The 18,940-nt window shown below is 47.7% G+C and overlaps 1 protein-coding gene across 1 annotated transcript in view; it reads left to right on the top strand.

Moving 5' to 3' along the window:
• Window positions 1-5,264, top strand: part of FAF1 (Fas associated factor 1) — a 171,236-nt gene extending 165,972 nt beyond the window's left edge. The window contains exon 19 of the mRNA XM_005231694.4: window positions 2,114-5,264. Coding sequence (XP_005231751.2) covers window positions 2,114-2,197 — 84 coding nt within the window. The 3' untranslated portion in view covers window positions 2,198-5,264. The remainder of the gene's footprint in view (window positions 1-2,113) is intronic.
• Window positions 5,265-18,940: the final 13,676 nt, after the last annotated feature.

Genomic DNA, 18,940 nt, shown 5'->3' with positions numbered 1-18,940 from the left:
GTGCAGGAATGCATAATTGGACTGTAGATAATAGGAATCTAAAATTGAGTCTGGTTTTTATAAATTATTTTTCTCTTCAGACATTTAGCAATAGCTCACCATGGTACATGAAGTTTAAGAAAATACGTTCCTGCTTTGGGAATAAAAATAATGCATCTCTTTGTTTCGTTTTTTTAAAATTCTGCCCTTTTTTTTTTTAATTCTGTTGCAATCAGAAAGGCAAAATTACATTGATTTCAATGAGCTCAGGAAGTGATAAGCTTTTAATAGCTGTTTAAATAATTAATTTTCTGTAATTATCCAATAAAACAATAGAAATACAAATATATTTTAAGTTTGATATAGTTGGGGGAGGGGAAAGAGGAGCAATACTGGTTTTGTTAATTGGTAACAGGAGTAGTAAGTTATGCTTTTAAGAAAAAATAAATTAGCATTTTTATTAATTCATAGTATTTGGTGTGCTTGACGGTGTTTTCAAAAAATAATTTTAGAAAGCAGTGGCATGCTGTGATCATAGATAAAACAGATTTAACTTTGGAAAGATGTTTTTGGGTATGCATTTGCACTTACACCTATAGCGTAAGACTAATAACCTATTATTTACAAGCAAACTTCTGATAACTCGTGTGCTCACACAGCAAAATAAAACAGAATTACCAGGGAAAATAGATTTTTAAATGGAAGTGAAATAGTTCAGCAAATTATAAGATTAAAAGAAATAATGTTCATCTTTCTATATGAAACTTTGCAGTAGTCCTCTGAAGGATGTCACAGCATTGGCATGTAAACCTGAATGTCTGAAGGACACTAAGACCCTTGTCATCATTATTTTGTCTATATAAATAATTTTATTATGTAATACTTACAATTAAATTTTAATTGTCATAGGAGAGATCTATCCCATAGGCAGCAGTCTAGCTTCTAAGTAGAATCCTCAGCACAAAAGTTTCCTGCTGACTATAGATGGAGAATTGCTTATGTGCCTTAAGTGAAAGTCTGTGATAGGATGGTCAGGATGCTGACCACCTTGCAGGGTTGGGTGCTAAGAGCCAAACGCTGAAGAGTTTTGGCAATAATGATGCAGACAGTGCCTGTATCATTCTTTTCCAAACTGCATGGCATTTAACTCTCACTGGAATTCTCCTATATGGCTATCTGCACAAGTGATTGCCTAAATACCTTTACAAGTCCAACAAGGAGTCTCGATTCCAGGGAGCAATCCTATAATACAAACGTACACACATGCCTACATAAGTACTATGTGCTATATATCATTTACAATGCACACAGATAGATAGATAGATAGATATACACACATATATGCATAGTAAGCAAGCACTGCAGTAGTTGGGTTGTGACGCAGTTTCACCATATGGTGAGCTGATTTAGCACCTTGCTCCCAATAAAAGGAGGAGGGCTCTGCTTCCTCCCTTGTACTTGCTGCTCAGTGCTTTTGCTACTTACCTTGCACTGGATTTGGTGTTGACTGGACTTGCATGTTCACCAGTTGAACTCACAAGCATGACAGAAAAAACCCAAACAAACAAAAGTGCACAGTTTTCTCCCAGCCTAGGTTCGCTGAGGTGGCTGATAAGTATCACAGTGGATGAAAGTGAGGTGCTTTCCTGTGTGACTTGGTGCAAGAAAGGGAGTAGGAAAATAAAGGCAGAGTAAGTTTCCCCTTTCAATGGAGAGATCATGCTGGATTGGCTATGCTGCTTGCACCAGCAGTTGATTGAAATGTAAGGATACTTAACTGGGACTACAGTTTTATTTTCATCATAACTTGTGTTTTGGTAATCCTTCCAAAAGATCTTAACTTTGACAAAAACAAATATACTCACACGTTGGTTTATGGTAGAAAACCAGACCTTGGAATTAGTGTGGTGGATTCTGTTTATTATTACTCTGTTTATTGTTATTGCAAAATAATAACAACATGCAAAATACAATATATATGTATTCTTAACCTGCATTTTAGGAATTCATACTCACAACTGCAGTTACCACTGATGGAGGGACGCTGAAATCTCCCTGGTGGAAATCTGCCCTGTAAAGATAAACAATTCAAAAAAGTCTGTTTACACGTATCTTCTTGTTCGTATCTTTACAGGTGACCCAGCTGGATCCAAATAAATCGTTACTGGAGGTAAAACTGTATCCTCAAGAAACCCTTTTCCTAGAGGCAAAAGAATAGATCAAACGAGATCGTAGGACTGATCATCCTTTGACAAGCCAGAGGCACAGCATTGAAAGGAAGACTTCTATCAACACCACCTTGTACTATCATCAACTCAGTTCAATGTCACAACTTTGCCTCTTGCAAGAATCCTGAAAAACTGAAAAAAAGATAGCTACTTAAAAGTTTCACATACATGAGTATATGTTTCCAACCTCATTTAAATGAGCAGAGGATAAAATTCTGCTATGAACACTGAACATTATGACTCTGTTGCTCACTTATCATCCAGCTTTTGTTATAATTAATGCACTGTTAAAATGTGAGTGATTGTTAAGTAGAATTTTTACTCCTCAAATGCCCCTTTTTCACCAAGAAATCTTGGACATTTCTGCCTGTACTTTTGACACTAGAATGCTGTATATTTGATATCTCACTGAGCCAGTGCTCTCATATATATGCATTTTATTTCTGTGTTTGAATTTCTACTTTGTCAACTAATTTAAAAAGGCAGAAAAAAATTAACAGGACATTCTCAGCCATGGAAATTTAACAGTATTATAGTAGAAAGCATATAATTTTTGTTAGTACTTTCTGACTTCTTTGATAAGATGTAAGGTTTTGTTTGAAGAATATAGTTTGACATATATGCGAGATATTTATTTACTGGTTCTGCTTGGGGTCTCAGTTCTGATTCAGTTTAGGAAGTATTTTCCATTACATTGCAGTGTGTGAAACTGCTTATTGCATGATGTGAATATTTAAATAACATTAGAAATGGCCAGTACCAGAAACCTGGTATCTTGCCAAGACTTCAGGAATCGGTTGATATTGAATATCAGCCATTAAAAACCTTTCAAATACCAGATACAAAAGTTCTTTATTTCTCATTGTGAAAGAAAGGGCAGTTCCCATTTTAGCAGTTTTCCTTCATTCTGGCACTTGTTTGTATCCTATTACTCTGCTGGTTTAAAGCACCTTGTTTGTTTCATCAAACAATGAGTATCTTAAGAGGTGGTGTATTAAGAAATCTGCCTTATTATTGCACACTTTGGACATTTTAATAATAGATTACTGATCCCATCTCAAATTAAAGAAATCCTAGTTCTCTTGTCTGAATTGTATGCACCAGCTACCTGCTATCTGATGTGGAAAAAATCTGGTACTTTAAATTTCTCAACCACAGAATAAGCATACCGAGTCTAAGATCGTAACATACACTTGATGCCAAACCTGCATCAAAACTGGTTTGATTAAATTTTTTTACTTTTTTTCTTTTTTCTTTTTTTTTAATCTCTGGGCTTACGGGATAGTGCACAGTAGTGCTACAGAATTGTCATCTGCTAATCAAACTTTTGTGTTATTTTTTAAAGCCTGGCATATTGTTTTCCACCTATGTTTATATGTAATTCATAGTGTTTATCATAGCAAAATGAGTTCCGATTTGAAAATTTTATACTAAGCAAAAACCAGTTGCACACATCTTTTAGTCTTTCTTTTTTCTTTGGAAGGATGGTGATATAAAATTAAACGTATGCCTATTATTAGGGTTAGTGAAGCTGATATATTGTTACCTTTACCAAAAATGCAAATTTCTGAGCTGGGAAAGCCTTATTCTACCTTTTGTAATTTAGCGAGTGCTACAGCAGACACTTTTGGAAGTGAAGTATCTATGACAAAAGGTTTGGAAGTGTAAGCAGTTCACAAATAAAAGAATTCATAGCCAACAGAAAGATATGTGTAATGGAAAGCTGAATGCAGACACTTCATTCTGAACTTTTCTTACAAAAAAAATCCACTATGTTTATTAAATAAGAAATTAACGTAGGTTGCAAACTGGGGTGATGCTGTTTCTACAAACAATCACAGTTAACACATACAGCAGGATTTTAAAGTGATGCATATCTTTTTTTTTCAGATTAGCTCTTCCTTCTAAGCTGGCTGTTGAGAAAAGGAATTGCTGAAATACTGCTACACAAAGTAAAGCGACCTTTCAGCTAACTTGTTTATATTAATCTGTTCTGTTTACCTTTTGTTTGATCTCATCAGGCTGTTTTATCTCACTCAACTTTATTTCTGTATTTTGACTATATATTCTTTACTTTGATACTAGTTTTATAAAGTTATTAAATGTGGCTTGAATATTTGTTGAACTTGTTGAAGCCAGTGCTCCCAAGGTTTGTTTGGCCTTTTTTTTTTTTTCTAAACTATTTTTTTCCCTCATTTTGTTCGTATTGCAAAATACACTGTCTTTATCAAAATGTTCTAGTGATAATTAACTGGAAGTGTTCAAAGTGGTGGCATTACTGCTGTCTGATACAAAGACATCAAGATCAGTATGCAGCGATCATTCTGCCACAACATAAGTGTATCACTCTTTAAATAAAACATTTATGATTTTGGTCCTTAAATACTTTGGGCCTGATTTCAAGAAGCAACGATCTAGAGTCACCTTTCCAAATTACACCCTCAGTACAAACCAACCCCTATGTAGAAACGTTAATATTCTATGCCATCATTTTCTGCTCTCCTAAACCATGGTATTGACTTCGGATGCTCTGCTGGCATGGTTAATCCTCTACAGTCAGTCTACAGACTAATTTTATAATTCAATATTACCCTAAAACTGTAACGCTGTTGCTACAGAGCATATCCTTCATTCTACCTTTTTCTCTTCAGGTTCTTCACATTAATGGATTATCATGAACATGATTAACGCATTAGTTTTAATTCTTTCGGAATTACTGTTAATGAATGGAATCCTGTATGATGCGTTGGCTTTCATTATTGGCCTTCAGAGCATTACAGTGAAGGTGGGGCGCGCTCTGGCTTTTGAAGAAACTTCCTGCCTATTGACATTGGTGTTTGAAATCATTATTAGAGAATATGCAGAACACAAGCGTTTGCTCTGTATTCTCTGCATATGCACTCTTAAATTCAGTGAGGGTGTTGAGGGTGTTTCTAATGAAGCTATGTTGGGGGTTTTGTTTATTCTTTTTAATGTAGCAGAAAAGGACTTTGGCTTTCGTAAACTGTACCTACTCAGTGACATTAGAAACTTAAAATAAATTTTCAATTACAGTAATATTTCTACTAAAAAGCTACATCATTTCACTCTTCTGTATGTGGGGAAAAACAAAACTACCCTGCCCTAGATTCACAGGAGGACTGAAGCACTTCATTATACTCATGTCCTCATGTCCAGACCCCCCAAATAATGCACAGGAAGACTAAGGTGCCTTAGAAAGGGGTCCACAACAAGCAGAAAATACATAAGTAGGTGTCCAAACAAAGCAAAACAAAACACCCACATGCAAAGAGTCACTACCAGGCAGAACCCCCTTGGGGCAGTCAGTAGGAAATCCTAAAGATGGCAATGTTTTGTGTTTGCCATGCCTCACTGGAGCTAAGGCTCTGCTGGCCGGCGTCTCCCTCTGCTGAGGGCTCACAGCACCGAGACCTTACATCAAGGTAAGCACCGAGTCCGTCCTTCCAACATTTGACAAAGCACAGGATACATTTTTATTTTGAAGCAGTGATGGTGGCTTCTCCTGAGTCTCCCCTGCAGTTTTTACCGAATTCTACTTCACGCTGAAGTTTTCCCATATTGTGTCATATGGGCCTGAGAAGAAATGAGCCCCGATGCGAGACATTTCACGCTACTTCAACACCACCATAGTACCGCCTGCTTTGAATGTGTGTGCGCTCTCCGCTGTCAAAGCTGTTTGCCAAAATACAGAATTCTTTACGCTTGTTGAGGGGGAAGGTGGAAGCAGGAGCATCAGTCTTAGGGCTAGAGATGGGGCACTTGCCCAGGATGAGCTATCCAGCCCCTTCCAGTGACTGTTCGTTGCAGCCATTGGTCTTTCAGACAAACGACCTAGGAAAGAGTGACTGTTGATTCTGCACCCTAGTTAAATTTTCTTCTGCTGCTTGTATAAAAGAGAAGGCAATGGTGCTAGCCTTAATTGGGGTTTTTTTTCTGGACAGGTCCTGAAAGCAAGCAGAAATTACATGTATTGTACACAGCATGACCCATGGTTCGCTACCTGAAACCATCTCCTCAGACATGACAGAGATGGAGGAATACCAAAGTTAGCACTAAACATGTCAGGATCCGGGCAGTTTTATACTCTATTTAAACTGATACAGATCTGCACTGCCACCAGAAGCGCCACCTCTGCCCCTATCTTGCACTGTGGCCAGGCAAACTAATCTAGCTAAAAACTAACCATTTTTTTCCTGGAGTAGTTCTCTGACTGCTCCAGCTTGCTGAGTGGCTGTATGTACACCAGCACCAACAAAAAAAGCAGAAGGTGGAGCATGCCAGGGGGTGAGTAACCGAAGATGAGAGGAAGAGTGGGCTGCTCCCTCTGACAGCAGTGCTGATTATGTGGGATTACGTTGATAGTGGTCGTCAAAATATTTTTTGAATGCCTTGTAATTACCTTTACATTGTACATTCATTTTTAAACAAATGGTATAAAGGTATTGCTGTCCGAAGTTTCCATAAATTCTGTGGAAGGTGGTAGCCCAGAATTCAAGAAATAGGAAGCCAGACAGGAGGTACCTTGAGTGTGTGCAGTGAGGGCATGGTTCACTCCAGCTCTCACTCTTACTAGTCACTACAGACCTAAGGAAGCAGCCCAAGTACCCTACCTGCAGGAGAACAATTTCACCAGGATTTGATGTCTCATTAGATACCAGAGAATTCATTCCTTAGTCAGGGCTTTATCTCTGTGGCTTCTTTTATGTGTAATAAAGACTGAAGTCACACTGCAGCCTTAACATAATTCAATTAAAATGTCACTCAACTGCTGGTTATAGAAGTAGGCTTCCTTCGTTCCTGTGCTCACAGAACTAGTGGTTAATATGCTTGTAACTTAGTAATTACTACCAATGAGTTTCATTTACTGTTTTTCCAACTCAGTGTTGTGACAGACTTCCACAGTTCATGGCTATTCACTTTGGATCCAGTCATCTTGAATGAGTTTGTATCATTCATTAATATCATCACCTCCTTGCCGATATCTTTTTCCAAATAATATATGAGTTACTTGAACAATACAAGTTCCCACACAGATCCTTGGGGATATTCCTGGTGTCGTTTCTCACTGTGAAAACTGTTCCTTACTGCTTCCAGCTGCTATCAATCTCTTGAGTAACATTCCTTTTTTCTTAATAAAAAATGTTTCCCCTGTAGTAAACATCGCTGTGAATGTTTAGTTTTCCTGCAATTGCCCTACTTTAAGTACTCCTTTTACACACTGAAAAAAATATTAGTCCAATTATCTTTCTGGCAGGCTTCCTGTTTCTGATATTTTTAATGATCTTTTACACCTTCGGTAATTGTTTCTTGAGGTCCATCAGTTGTTTAGTTCTGGTTTTGTGTCTTCCAAGTTAACTTTCCACAGTTGTATTCTTTTCTGTTCCCCTAATTTCAGTCTGTCTTTCAGTTGCATCCTTTAATGTGCTGGCTCACGTGGCTCAGCCACTTCTGGTGGCCTTGTGGAGTCTTTTTAAGCAAGATATACATGTTCTCTGAGGAACCAAGACAGTGTCTTCAAATAATTTTGATTACAATCTTCATCTTTCACCAGAGACTTAACTTCCCTTTATTATTTTCCTCTTTATGCAGTTTTCTTCTTACAGATAAATGCTACTGTAGTGATTTGGGGTTTTTTAGTAAAATAGTGAATATAAGTGTGCTTTCATTTACCTCAAGATGCGTGTTCTATCATTTTATTTGCCTCTATGCTTTATTTAACCTATTGTCACAGTCTCCACTAGCATGAGTTACTATCACTCACAGGCGTTTTATACCTTGTAACTACAGCATCCTATTCATGATCTTGCCTTTTCTAAATGTAATGATACACGTAATTTGTTGTCATTTGAAACCTCCTGTTCTGTTTCAGCCATTTTAGGGGGTTTTAAATTATTCTAATGTGCATGCAGAAACATTTTACATTTTGTATAGGTCTATTTGCCTGTTTTATATGCCTTGATAAATTAGGACTTTTGTTGTGTAAGGAAAAGCAAGCATTTCCAAAATGTGGTGGCAATTAAGAAAGCTTCTTTTTTTTTTTTAATGACAATTATAAACTCATATCTACAGAGAAACTTAATAAATTATTTTGTGGATCTAACTAAAAAAATGTAGGGTATTTTTTTAGAACTTAGTTATAACCTGCAAACTGTAGAGAACATTCCACTGCTGAAAAATACTACTACTTTTTCAAGGTTTAGACAAAGGTGAATAAGACAATATGTGATTGTTGCAGTATCCTCTAACACACAGAAGAAGAAAAAAAAATCAGGTTTTCAAGATTACATTATAAAGTTTGTTCAATCCATTTTAACTTTTAGTTTACCCATCTTCCCTAGCCGTATTAAAAGTGGTTTTATGCACATGTATTAAAAGCATTCAAGTATTCTGAACTGGGAAGTCTTCATAGATACAAAACATTCCTTTTATTTTATGAGCATTTTCACAGCAAATACGCAGTTTATTCTTTTGACAATTGCATTTTGGCAGCTACAGCCTCCTTTCATCATTCCCTGTATTTTAGACACTTGCAAGTGGATTCTTTCCTTCAGATAATGCTCACTGTCATATTTGCCTTCTTGTCATCATGCAATCACTATGCAGGTCCCATTATTTCTTATCAATCAAAAGATGCCAGATTCAACAGAATACACATTCTAACCAGTTAACCCTTTGAGAATTCTTGATTTTGCTTTACAAAGTCCCTCCTAGTTTTATTAGCATTTATCCAGCTGCCCTCATAGTCTGCTTCTGGAATCAAACCAATTCCTTGTGAAATTATCATAGTTTTCCAAAACAAATCAAAGCAGTGATTTGGTAACTCCACTTTTTATTGAGACAAAGATGCTGCTACTAGCAGAAATAATTAAGCATCAAAAAGTTAGATTAACACCACTGGATTCCATAATCTGGTGGCTGCCTGATGCCTGTTTTAAGTTTCACTGAGGTCAAATAAAAAAATACTGTATGATGCACTCAGCTACTCCAGCTCTTAAGAAATGGCACAGCACAACCAATCGCACTATGTGCGTATCACGCTCTCTATGCTGCAAAAGGCAGTAGCATTAAGAGTCACCATGTTGCCTTTATACCATCCTCAGTAAAATAATTTCCCATAAGCAGACTGAATCCTTAGGAGACCAATTAAACTAACTTTATGGCATTTATGCACTACTGGGTTGGTGAAAAGGTGCTGGTCACAGCAGGGTAAGAATCAAGCTCATAAATGAAGAGCAGCTGAAGCAGAGTACTATGAAAGAAGCGCAACGGAAATTATACTGTCAAAAAAGCTGCTGAAGAATAAAGTGTTGTTCTAGAAATAACTAACTCAGGTTTGACATTTGATTTTAAATTCCAGCTTCTAATGCATTCTTTCTTCCAAGAAATGGTTATTCCCATTAATTGTAAAACATTATACAAAATTAAGGATTTTTTTAAATATAATTACTTGCTTATGAGGATCTTATAGGAAGGAATTTATCTTCCAAGAGAAAGTGGAATTGATTCCCCTCAAAATGTAATGTGGATTTTTCAAAAAAATCTTTCAGTTACCATAATCACAGATATATTTAATTACAGCCAATCCACTTGTCTCAAACAGAAAAATGATTTTCAGGTTATTTATATGCCACTAGGAAAAAGGACTAATGATTATTAATAAAGTAGGTACGGTTCACACGATTTTTAAGCACACAATAAGGCTGAAGACTTTATATACTCTCTCTATATATATGTATCTTTGCTTAAACACTGCAGACAAGTGTTGGCTCCTCCCAACTTGAGAGAAAATAATTTGGGGGAGGGGATGTTATTAATACTGAAAAAAAGAGGCCCTGTTCTTAAAAGAAACAATTACCAAGACTTGGAATTACATGAGAGAAATACACTTAAATATAGTCTCTATAATATTAGTCTCAAAATGAGTGATAAACTCTAACAAAACTCTAAAAACTCTAAAAACTCCAGGGAACGTCTCCTGTAGCACTGACCACCAGGAAAGGTGGGGTCCTCCTGATGGAGGTTCTCTTGGCAACCAGTTTGTCCTGCCTGAAGCAACACAAACCTCCGGAGCTAGAACAGGAAAGCAGGGTAGCTCTTCACCCGAAGGATAATAACGGGAACATTTCCAAGGCTTCCCACTTCAGCTTTCCCCACTCTGTGGCCATAGCACTGTTCCAGGCCCCACAAAGTCACGCTTTTTGGGTAACCCTCAGGTAATGTCATGTGCTTAAAGGGAGAGTGTGGCTTGCACGGGAAAGCTGCCCCTTCCCTGCCTCTCACGCCGCGATGCCAGCCCGCTCCCAACCCACCGCTCCCGCCCTCCGCGGGCCGCCTCAGGCTCCCTCAGGCCGCCGCCCGGCAGCCACCCCGCCCGCTGGCCGTCGCACCTCAGCTCGCACTTCTCCCGGCGCCCCGCGACCCAGCGTGTGCTTCACAGCGGGCTAGGGCTCGTTCTCCCCCCCGTCTTCGGGGGCCGATGCCCGGCTACCCGGCTGCGGCGCCGGCTGCCGCCGAGGGACCCGAAGATCGCCTCAGCGCCGCGGCGGACCGCCGAGCCCGCGTGGCGCCTCCAAGCACGCGCGGCCCGGGCTCCCGCGCACAGACGTGCCCCGAAAAGGGCGGGAAGAGCCGCTGGCTGCTGTGCGCGCCACCGGGCCGGCGGTGCCCCCGGGCGCGGCAGCGGGCGCGAGGGAGCCACCGAGGCCTTCCCGCCGCCGCCGCGTGCGAGGCGGGGCTCCCGCGCGGTGGCCGACGGCGGCGGAAAGCCGGCGGCGACGACCCGAGCGGGGCAGGGGCTGCGCCGGGACCCGCCCGGGCGTGAGGGGCGGCGGGGCGGGACGGCGCGGGGCAAGGAGCCGGCTCCGCTAGCGGCTGCCGCCCTCCCCACCCCAGGCAGCCGGTCCCTTCGGCGGGGACAGGGACGGCCGCGCTCCGCCTCCCGCCCGCCGGCGGCGCTGCCTGGCCCGCTCGGGCGGAGTTTGCTGCCGCACGGACGGGCCCGCTCCGCCGTCTGTGCGGGGGAAGCGCCTGCGCTCGGCGGCCGCGGCGCTGAGGAAATGGCGGCCGGGGCCACGTTCCGCCCGGTGTCCCGCGGCGGGCACACACACACCCCCCCCGACCTGCTCTGCCCGCTCCTCCCGAGGGATTTGTCCCGGGGGGAAGCGGGACACCCGTCACCCTCCCGGTACAGGCCGGGGGCCGGAGGCGCCATGTCAAACCGCGACTTCGCACCTCGGGGCCGGCGGGGTCCCCTGGGAAAACGCCGGGGCGGGGTGGGCTGATCAGCCGGCGCCCAGGGCCGGACGGGCGCCGTGCCCGCAGGGAGCCGCCACCTCGCAGCCCCGCCGCCCGCGGGGGGGACCCGGCCACGGAAAAATGCCAAACGGGCACCGGCGGGCGGGGCCCGAACGGCAACCGGGCACCGAGCAGCGTGTCCGCGGGGCCGGACGGGGGAGCGCTGCGAAGCCGCTGCCCCGGGTCTCCCTGCCCGTCCCACCCGAAGCTGGCCCCGCACCGCCGCGCCGGGGGGCGCCCGGCCGCCCCCGCCAAAAAAAAACATTGAACGTTAATGAAAGAAGGATGGAAAGCGGGGGAACGGCGACGACGGCACGGACACCCTCCTCTCGCTGCCGTGCCTTTGGCAAGCGTGGGGCCAGAGCGGCGGCGCGTGCCCTTGCCCACGGGCGTGGGCGGCGATGGGGCCGCTCAGCCCGGCGCTGGGCGAGGGGGCGCGCACGGAAAAACTGGCCATTACTGGGGGAAAAAAACAAAAAAGTAAACAACCAAACGCAAACACAGGGAGCCGAAAGCCCTGGCATCACCCCAGCGCTGGTGGGGTGGTACGTCGCGGATGTTCCATCATTAACTTCAGAGAAATCTGTGTTTGCGCAAGGGCCTCATTGAATAGCGTGTTACCTGTAAAAATACAAGAAATTTCTTTCCCCCCTAAGTGCATGTGGGTTTTGATGATGCTCTTAGACCGGCTTTCCTCTCCCGCCCCTCCGCAAACACTCCCAATATGTCTCTTTAACTATATAGGTTGTATTTATCTATCGCATTCCGGCAGGATTGTTAAGCTCCTGAGCTCCTAGGGCAACAAACATGGAGGTGGGGAATCCTCCGGCAAATCCGAGTGGGGCTGTCAAGATCATGAATAAAAATAAAAGGCTTAATCTTCTGCTTTCGTCTAATGAAACAATTTAGCCTCCAAAATATGGAAGCGCTCCGACGTGCTGAGCCGGGCTGGGGCAGGGCAGATGCGGGAGCCGCGCGGGAGGGGAGGGGGGGGGCTGCCCCGCACCTCGGGGCGTCTGTCCCGCTGTCACGGGTGGGGGCATCCCCGGCCGCCCCCGCCCCGAGCGGGCCGCCGAGCCCCAGCAGGCATGAGGGAGCTCGAGGGTTTTTAATTACACTCCTTCCCTTTGCTCCCTTCATTTTTCTGCACCCTTTGCAGCGAGACACACTTGGAATCAGAGTGGTTGTGACATTTTGGTGGCAGCTTATTGTGCGGAACACTTAAAGTTTAAAAAACAAGCCCCATAGAAGTTGAGGGGCTTAAAGCAGCCCCCTTTGTGGGGCAAGACATAGAGTTTTGATTCGGGACAATGGTGTTTCTCAAATTTCTTCCAAAAACCTGCACCCCATCTGTGATCTCAATGAAATCGCTTTTCTCTCTCCCTTCAATTCATTTGGCAAAGGCGAAGCAGATGCATGGGACGGGGTCTGAATTTTAATTATTAGGTTTTACCTGAAACAAAACAGCAAATCCTTTTTACCATGTGTTTGAAGTTAGGAGACGGGTAGGGGAATATAAAATATAATTAAAAAGCTCTCGGATCGTTAGGGAGCTGACAAGAGCCTTTTTAATGAACCTCTCGGAGCGCCCTATAGTAAATTAGCAGAGCGGAGCTTTCCTGAGTCATTCTGGCTCCGAACCGCTGCCTCCTCTTTACCTGCGGGTGCGGGAGCGTGTGTTTCCACGCCGCCGGCCCACGGCTGCAGGCGAGGCTGCGGCCCACGCGTGTTTCCCTGTGCCACGGGCCGCGCCGGGGCCGCGCCGGCTGCCAGCCGCGCTCGCTGCCCGCAGCCACCTGCAAGGTGACGGGGAGCGGGGGGCACTGCGCCCAGCCCCCCCGCCCCGCGGCGGCCTGCCCGGGGCCCGCTCCACCGTCCCTCGGAGGTCTGCAGCGCTCCCGGCACCCCCCCACCCCGCGCATTATCTCAAAGTGCATTTAACCATCAATAAGGTGCGGAGGGAAAATTGTCTGTCACTTTAATCCGTGCCCGAGGGGCTGGGAAATAAAAAGGGAGAGGGAGAAGGACGGAGGGAGAGAGAAAAGGAAAGGTCTTAAAGAGCCTAAAATCCATACAAGAGCTGTGGGAATGCGGGAGCGGGGCTCCGCGCTCCCCGTCCATCCCTCGGTGACCGCCCGCTCCCCGCACAGGGCCGAGCGCGGCAGCGCTGCCCGCCGAGGTGCCCGGTCCGGCTGCGGCACGGCCCGCTCCGCGTCCCGCTCCGCGTCCCGCTCCCAGCCCCGCTCCGCACCCCGAGCGGAGCAGCTCTGCGTGCGGCCCTGGCGGGGGGCGGCGGGCTCCCCCCGGGCGGCCCTGGGCTGCGCTGCGCTCCCCCTACGGGGACGGGACATTCCTGCCCGCGTCCTGCTCATCTGGAAATCCGCTCCGCTCGTCTCCTGGGGGCAGGAGGGGAGCAGGGGAGAGCAGTGCGGGGGGGGTCGGCACCTCCGCAGCCCCCCCCTCCACCATCCCAGCGCAGGGGCTGCCCCCCCCGGCTCGGGGCGCCTAGCTCCCCCCTCCACAGGGAGAGGCTGCCTCCCCCGCCCGCTCCGCTAAAGCCATTAAGGTTTCTTTCCCCTCCCTTGGGAAGGCCCAGCCCGAGTTCCAGCCAAACCCGGCGGGCACTGGGCAGTGCCAAAGGCCCGGGGGACGGAACCCGGATTTTTAGTTTTTAACTCCAGCACACGGGAGGCGGTGGTGGTGGTGGAGATTTTTGCGTGTGTGTGCTTCCCCGCCCCGTGTATCTGGGTGCGTGTGTGTGGATGGGCGCAAGCTCCCAGAGAAAAGAAATTTTAGAGTAACAACTAAAGGCTTTCTTGTGCAGTTATTTTAAGGGCTTTGTTCAGTGCCTGAAGGGGGATGCGCCCATTTGTTCGGGAGGGGATTCATCACATGCCTCTTTCATGTGAACCAGAGGTTAACAACCTAATGAGCACTTGGTGAAGAGATGAAGCGTGTAAAGAGCCCGATTTTCCCAAATCCTGGGCTGCTGTCTTGGGGATGTGCTACTCTAACCTCTGCTGGGCTAATAGTCTCAGCACTTCCAGCGGGGAGGCCCCGGGAGGCAGCCGGGTCCAGCAGCGCTCAGGCAGGGCAGCAGCAGCGAGACAGCCCGTTTCCAATACCCCACCGGGGAGCCGGGGGGGCCCGGCCCCGCCGCTACATATGTTGGGTCAAGTCTCCCCATTGTGAGCGTGTAAAAAGGTGTAAAAACTCAATCATCTGTAGCTTTTTTAAAGGGAGGGCTTACCCTGGATTTGTTGCATAATGGATTGTTAAAAAAGTAGAGGGTTGAATTAAAACTGTTCCCTAGTCACTTTTAATTAGACCACTCTATTTAATTAGCAAAGTTGAAACATGCAATTAAAATTAGCTCAGTTTAGCACATATTAAAGGAAATGGGGGACGCAGCTCCGGCTCATATTAAAGCGAGTCGGAGGAGAAATGGCGGAGAAGTCTGAGCCTGAGTGAAATGACTCTGTGGAAGTAATTCAGCAGGCGACCATCTGTTAGAGGCCCGCCGTCCTCCCTTAATTACGAGCCCGCTCCTCACGTCTCTGTAACGACCGGCCCCTCAGCGCCGATGCACTGCACACCCCAGCGCCGCTGGACGGTGCGAAGCGCTGCGGGAGACCGCGTGTGCCTGCGTTTGGGGTACGCTGTTTTCCAAAAGCCCGGAGCCGGGCCTCGGTGGGGTCAGGCAGCCCCGGTGGGGTCAGGCAGCCCCGGCCCACGCCGCCGCCCCGGGTGCGGAGCCGGCCGCGTCCCGCCGTGCAGCCGCTGGGCTGCGGGCCCGAAGGGAGCCCACGCAGGACCAGCGTGGAGCCCCGACTTCCCCGGCCTGCCTGCCTGGCTTCCTTCCTTCCTTCCTTCCTTCCTTCCTTCCTTCCTTCCTTGCTTCCTTGCTTCCTTGCTTCCTTCCTTCCTTCCTTCCCTCATTCCCTCATTCCCTCATTCCCTCATTCCTTCTTCAATCTCCCTCCCTCATCTCTTCCCCGCTCCCCCCGCCCCCCCAATCCCCCCGGGAGCCGGGAAATCGAGTTAATAGTGTTTCAAACACTTGGGAAGTCCGGGCTAACGGCAGCTCCGTCTGCCTTTCCCCGCTCCGGGATCAGGAGAGGTTGCCTGGACTAGGAGGAATGTGCATTTTTCTTGGGGGGGGGGGGAGGTGGGCTGGGGGTGGGCGGGTGGGTGGTAATTTTCATTCTTGTAATATTGGTTTGGGGATAATTACTTTTAATGTCAAAAAGATTTAGTTTAATATCATCTCTATTAGGCTGCTGGGCGGATAATTAAAAGTGAAGATGATAGCAGCAGGGAAACAGATGGCATTTGCTTACTTTGATTCAGTAGGTAAATAATGAAAAAGTCAATGGCAAACCCCCTAGAACAATTGAAACCTTAAAGAGCACTAACATTAGCAGGTACTTACAAACTGTCTTCCGCTAAGAACGAGATGAAAATACACTAATCAAGAACTATATTTCTCTGGGATGCTTCCGGGCGCTGCGCTGCCGCCGGGCGTGCGTGTCTGCCTTCCCCTGCATGGCAGCCAATAGACAGGCTCTTTTTAATTAAGATTTTACTACTGTAATTGGGGGAAGATGCAGCCGCACCGTTGCATGCAGCCCTCTGAAACTTTTGCACGGAGGGCAGCGGTACATAGGAAGCTTTTAGGTGAATCGATGGGGGTGAGGAGAGAAATAAACACCGGGAAGATCGGGTCTTCTTCAAAATAAATATAAAAAAGTCCGACTCGTGTTTTATCGAGCTGACCCAGCTGTGGGCGCTGAGCCCCGGGCGCCGGCTCCGCGCGTTTCTGCGGGTGCCGCAGTCAAACGAAAGCGGGGATAATAAGCAGCAACCGGGGCACGATCGCGGCGCCTCTTTCCGTCCTCGTAACGAAGCCGCCGCCGCTGCCCGCCCCGGGGTCGCGCGGCGCCCCATTATCTCTGCCTCTGCCCCCCCTCCCACCGCCCCGGGGGGGCTCCGCGGGGCCGGCGGCCGCCCGCGCCCGGTCCCGGCAGGGCTCTGGCCGCGGGGGGACCCGCTCGCCCCGGGCCCTGGAGCTGGCCCGGGCTCCTGGTGCCAAGCCTGGCTGCTCCGCCGGGGCCCTGCCGGGGGGGGCGGGGGGTGGAAGGAGCTCCCAGAGCCAAGCTGGGAGCAAGACGAGTCCCGGGGGCTTTCGGGTTGCGTTTCGCTGGGTCTGGAGGAATGGTTTTCTCTTTCCCGGGAAGTCGCGGCGTCCCGCTCCGGTCCCCCAGCCGCCCGCGGAGCGGGAGCGCGGCAGCTCCTAAACCAAACACCCCCCTCCAAAAAAGACGCAGTAGCAGGGATGTACGTGAAGATTTTATTGTGCCCCGTCAAACATGGAATGAATTGCAGCAGAAGGGGGGAAGAAGTCGGGGATGGGGTGAGGGCAGCAACGGCAGCCTCCCCACCGCGCCCCGTGCACGGTCAAACAGACACGGGACTGGGGCCGGCCGGGACGGAACGGGGACAGCCCGGACCCCGCGGCCAGCGCCGGCCGCCGCTCCGCGGATGCGGATAACCCACGGCCAGGTGCGGTTTGCCTGGGGTAAAACCTGTGAAATGCGCGCACTGCGTTTGCACAGAAAGCTTCCAAGGGAAAATAAGGGCGATGGAGGAATTATGGTTATTAAAATATCAAAGCGGTGAGAAGTGAGGCTGCTGGCTCGGAGGCTCTCCTTTCTGACGGCACTTTGTAAAGAGAACAACAAAATAATAGTTGGATGCTGTTTGAAAGTGCCCGTTTCGGCCGCCGGAGCTGGGGAAGAGGGAAGAGGGGAGGCTCACGTAGCGCAGGGGAGAAGGTCAGGAGCGGCCCCGGCGGACAGCGGCGCTTCCCCGGGAGCGGCGGCTTCGCCCCCGGCCCCCGGCGGCCCCGGGGCTGCTGCCGGCCCTGCCAGGACGGTGCGGCCGCAGCGGCGGCTGGGGAGCCCTTAAACCGCTGCGCATACACCGGGGCAGCTTTCAACGAATGTCCTCAGTACTTGCTGAATCCTGGGGCTGCCTGGAATATTCTTGCAATAAACACTTTTCTTTCTTTTCTTTTTCTTTTTTTTTTTTTTATTTGTTAACAACCCCCGACTATTTCGATGTTGGCTTGATACTGAGCGTAATATTTTTAAAATCAGTATATGGTTGAGTGTTTCGGATGAGGGGGTGTCTGTAGTGCTGACTTGAGATAAAGATCAGACAGGCACTGGGGGTTTAGGTGTAAAGCGCTAGGACGTTGCACCCCAACTCTTCATAAATAGTCACTGGGGGACGTGCTGCGTGAGCCTGCGGAAAATATATGTAACGCCTTGGGATAGAGATGCTACAAATTCCGTGTTCCAACTTCTACACCGCCGTTTGCAGCCTTACTAAAGGCATGAGGCTCTGGACAGAAACCACCGTGTTTCACTGGCTGGTTAATGACCCACTGTCGGCTTCTTTTTTTTTTTTTTCCTTTTTTTTTTTTTCCCTACAGCTGTTTCAAAAATAGATCGTTTAAACATGCCGTAAACGGTAAGGATAACACAGCCCTTTAATTTAAAACAAAGCTGAAAGAAAAGGGAACCGAGGGAAACCATCGTAACCCGTGTCCTGTGTTGTTGGTGACGGCAGGCTGCCTCGGGGGGGAAAGGGAAAAGTATTTGCGGAAAAAAAACCCAACCCAACCACCGCAAACCCAAACAAAACTGCCGGGAAGAAGAGAGAACATTTTCTCCATGGCAAGCCAACATAAAGCAATAACTTCAAATGTTTCTTTTTTGCAAAGCAGACGGAGCTGCAGTCTGATCGAGTTCTACGAATTTCCAATTAAATCAGGTGATCTGAGTAATTGCCCCCGGAGAGTAAAATTAGTGGTTGCGAACAAAATCTAATCGGGTATTTTGACTTGGCGGCTGTATTAAATAAAGGTGTTATAACACCTAAATCACGAGGAGTGGTTGGCAGCCGCACACACGGAAAGTCGGGTGGGAAAGCGTTCATTTCGTTAAAAAAAAAATCAAAAAAGAGGAAGAAGGGTGTGAGTGTAGGAAAAATATTGCAAAGTTTGATGGCTCTGCACTTGTGCTTTCCGCAGCCACAGGCGGAGTGTGACAAAAGGCCAGGGGCAGCGCAGCACCCGCGGGCGCTGCCGGTCCCGCAGTGGGGCTGCCCCGCGGCCCCCCGTGGCCGTGCGCGCCTCCCCGCGGCGGAGGGGGCGGCGGGCGGCCCGGCCGTTCCGAGCGGAGCCAGGGCTGTCCCTGCGGGCGGGCAGCTGGCCGGACAGACAGCCGGGGAGCCCCCGGGGAAGGTCGGCAGCGTGTGCCGCGCAGGTGGGATGCTGAGGCGGCGGGCAGGAGGGCCCGAGGGACCAGCGGGCGCTTCCTGCTACGGGGCAGGACTTGGGGCCGCGTGTAACA

The sequence above is a fragment of the Falco peregrinus genome, chromosome 10, assembly GCF_023634155.1.
Source record: "Falco peregrinus isolate bFalPer1 chromosome 10, bFalPer1.pri, whole genome shotgun sequence".
NCBI lineage: Eukaryota > Metazoa > Chordata > Aves > Falconiformes > Falconidae > Falco > Falco peregrinus.
This window is presented reverse-complemented; position numbering and strand designations above follow the sequence as displayed.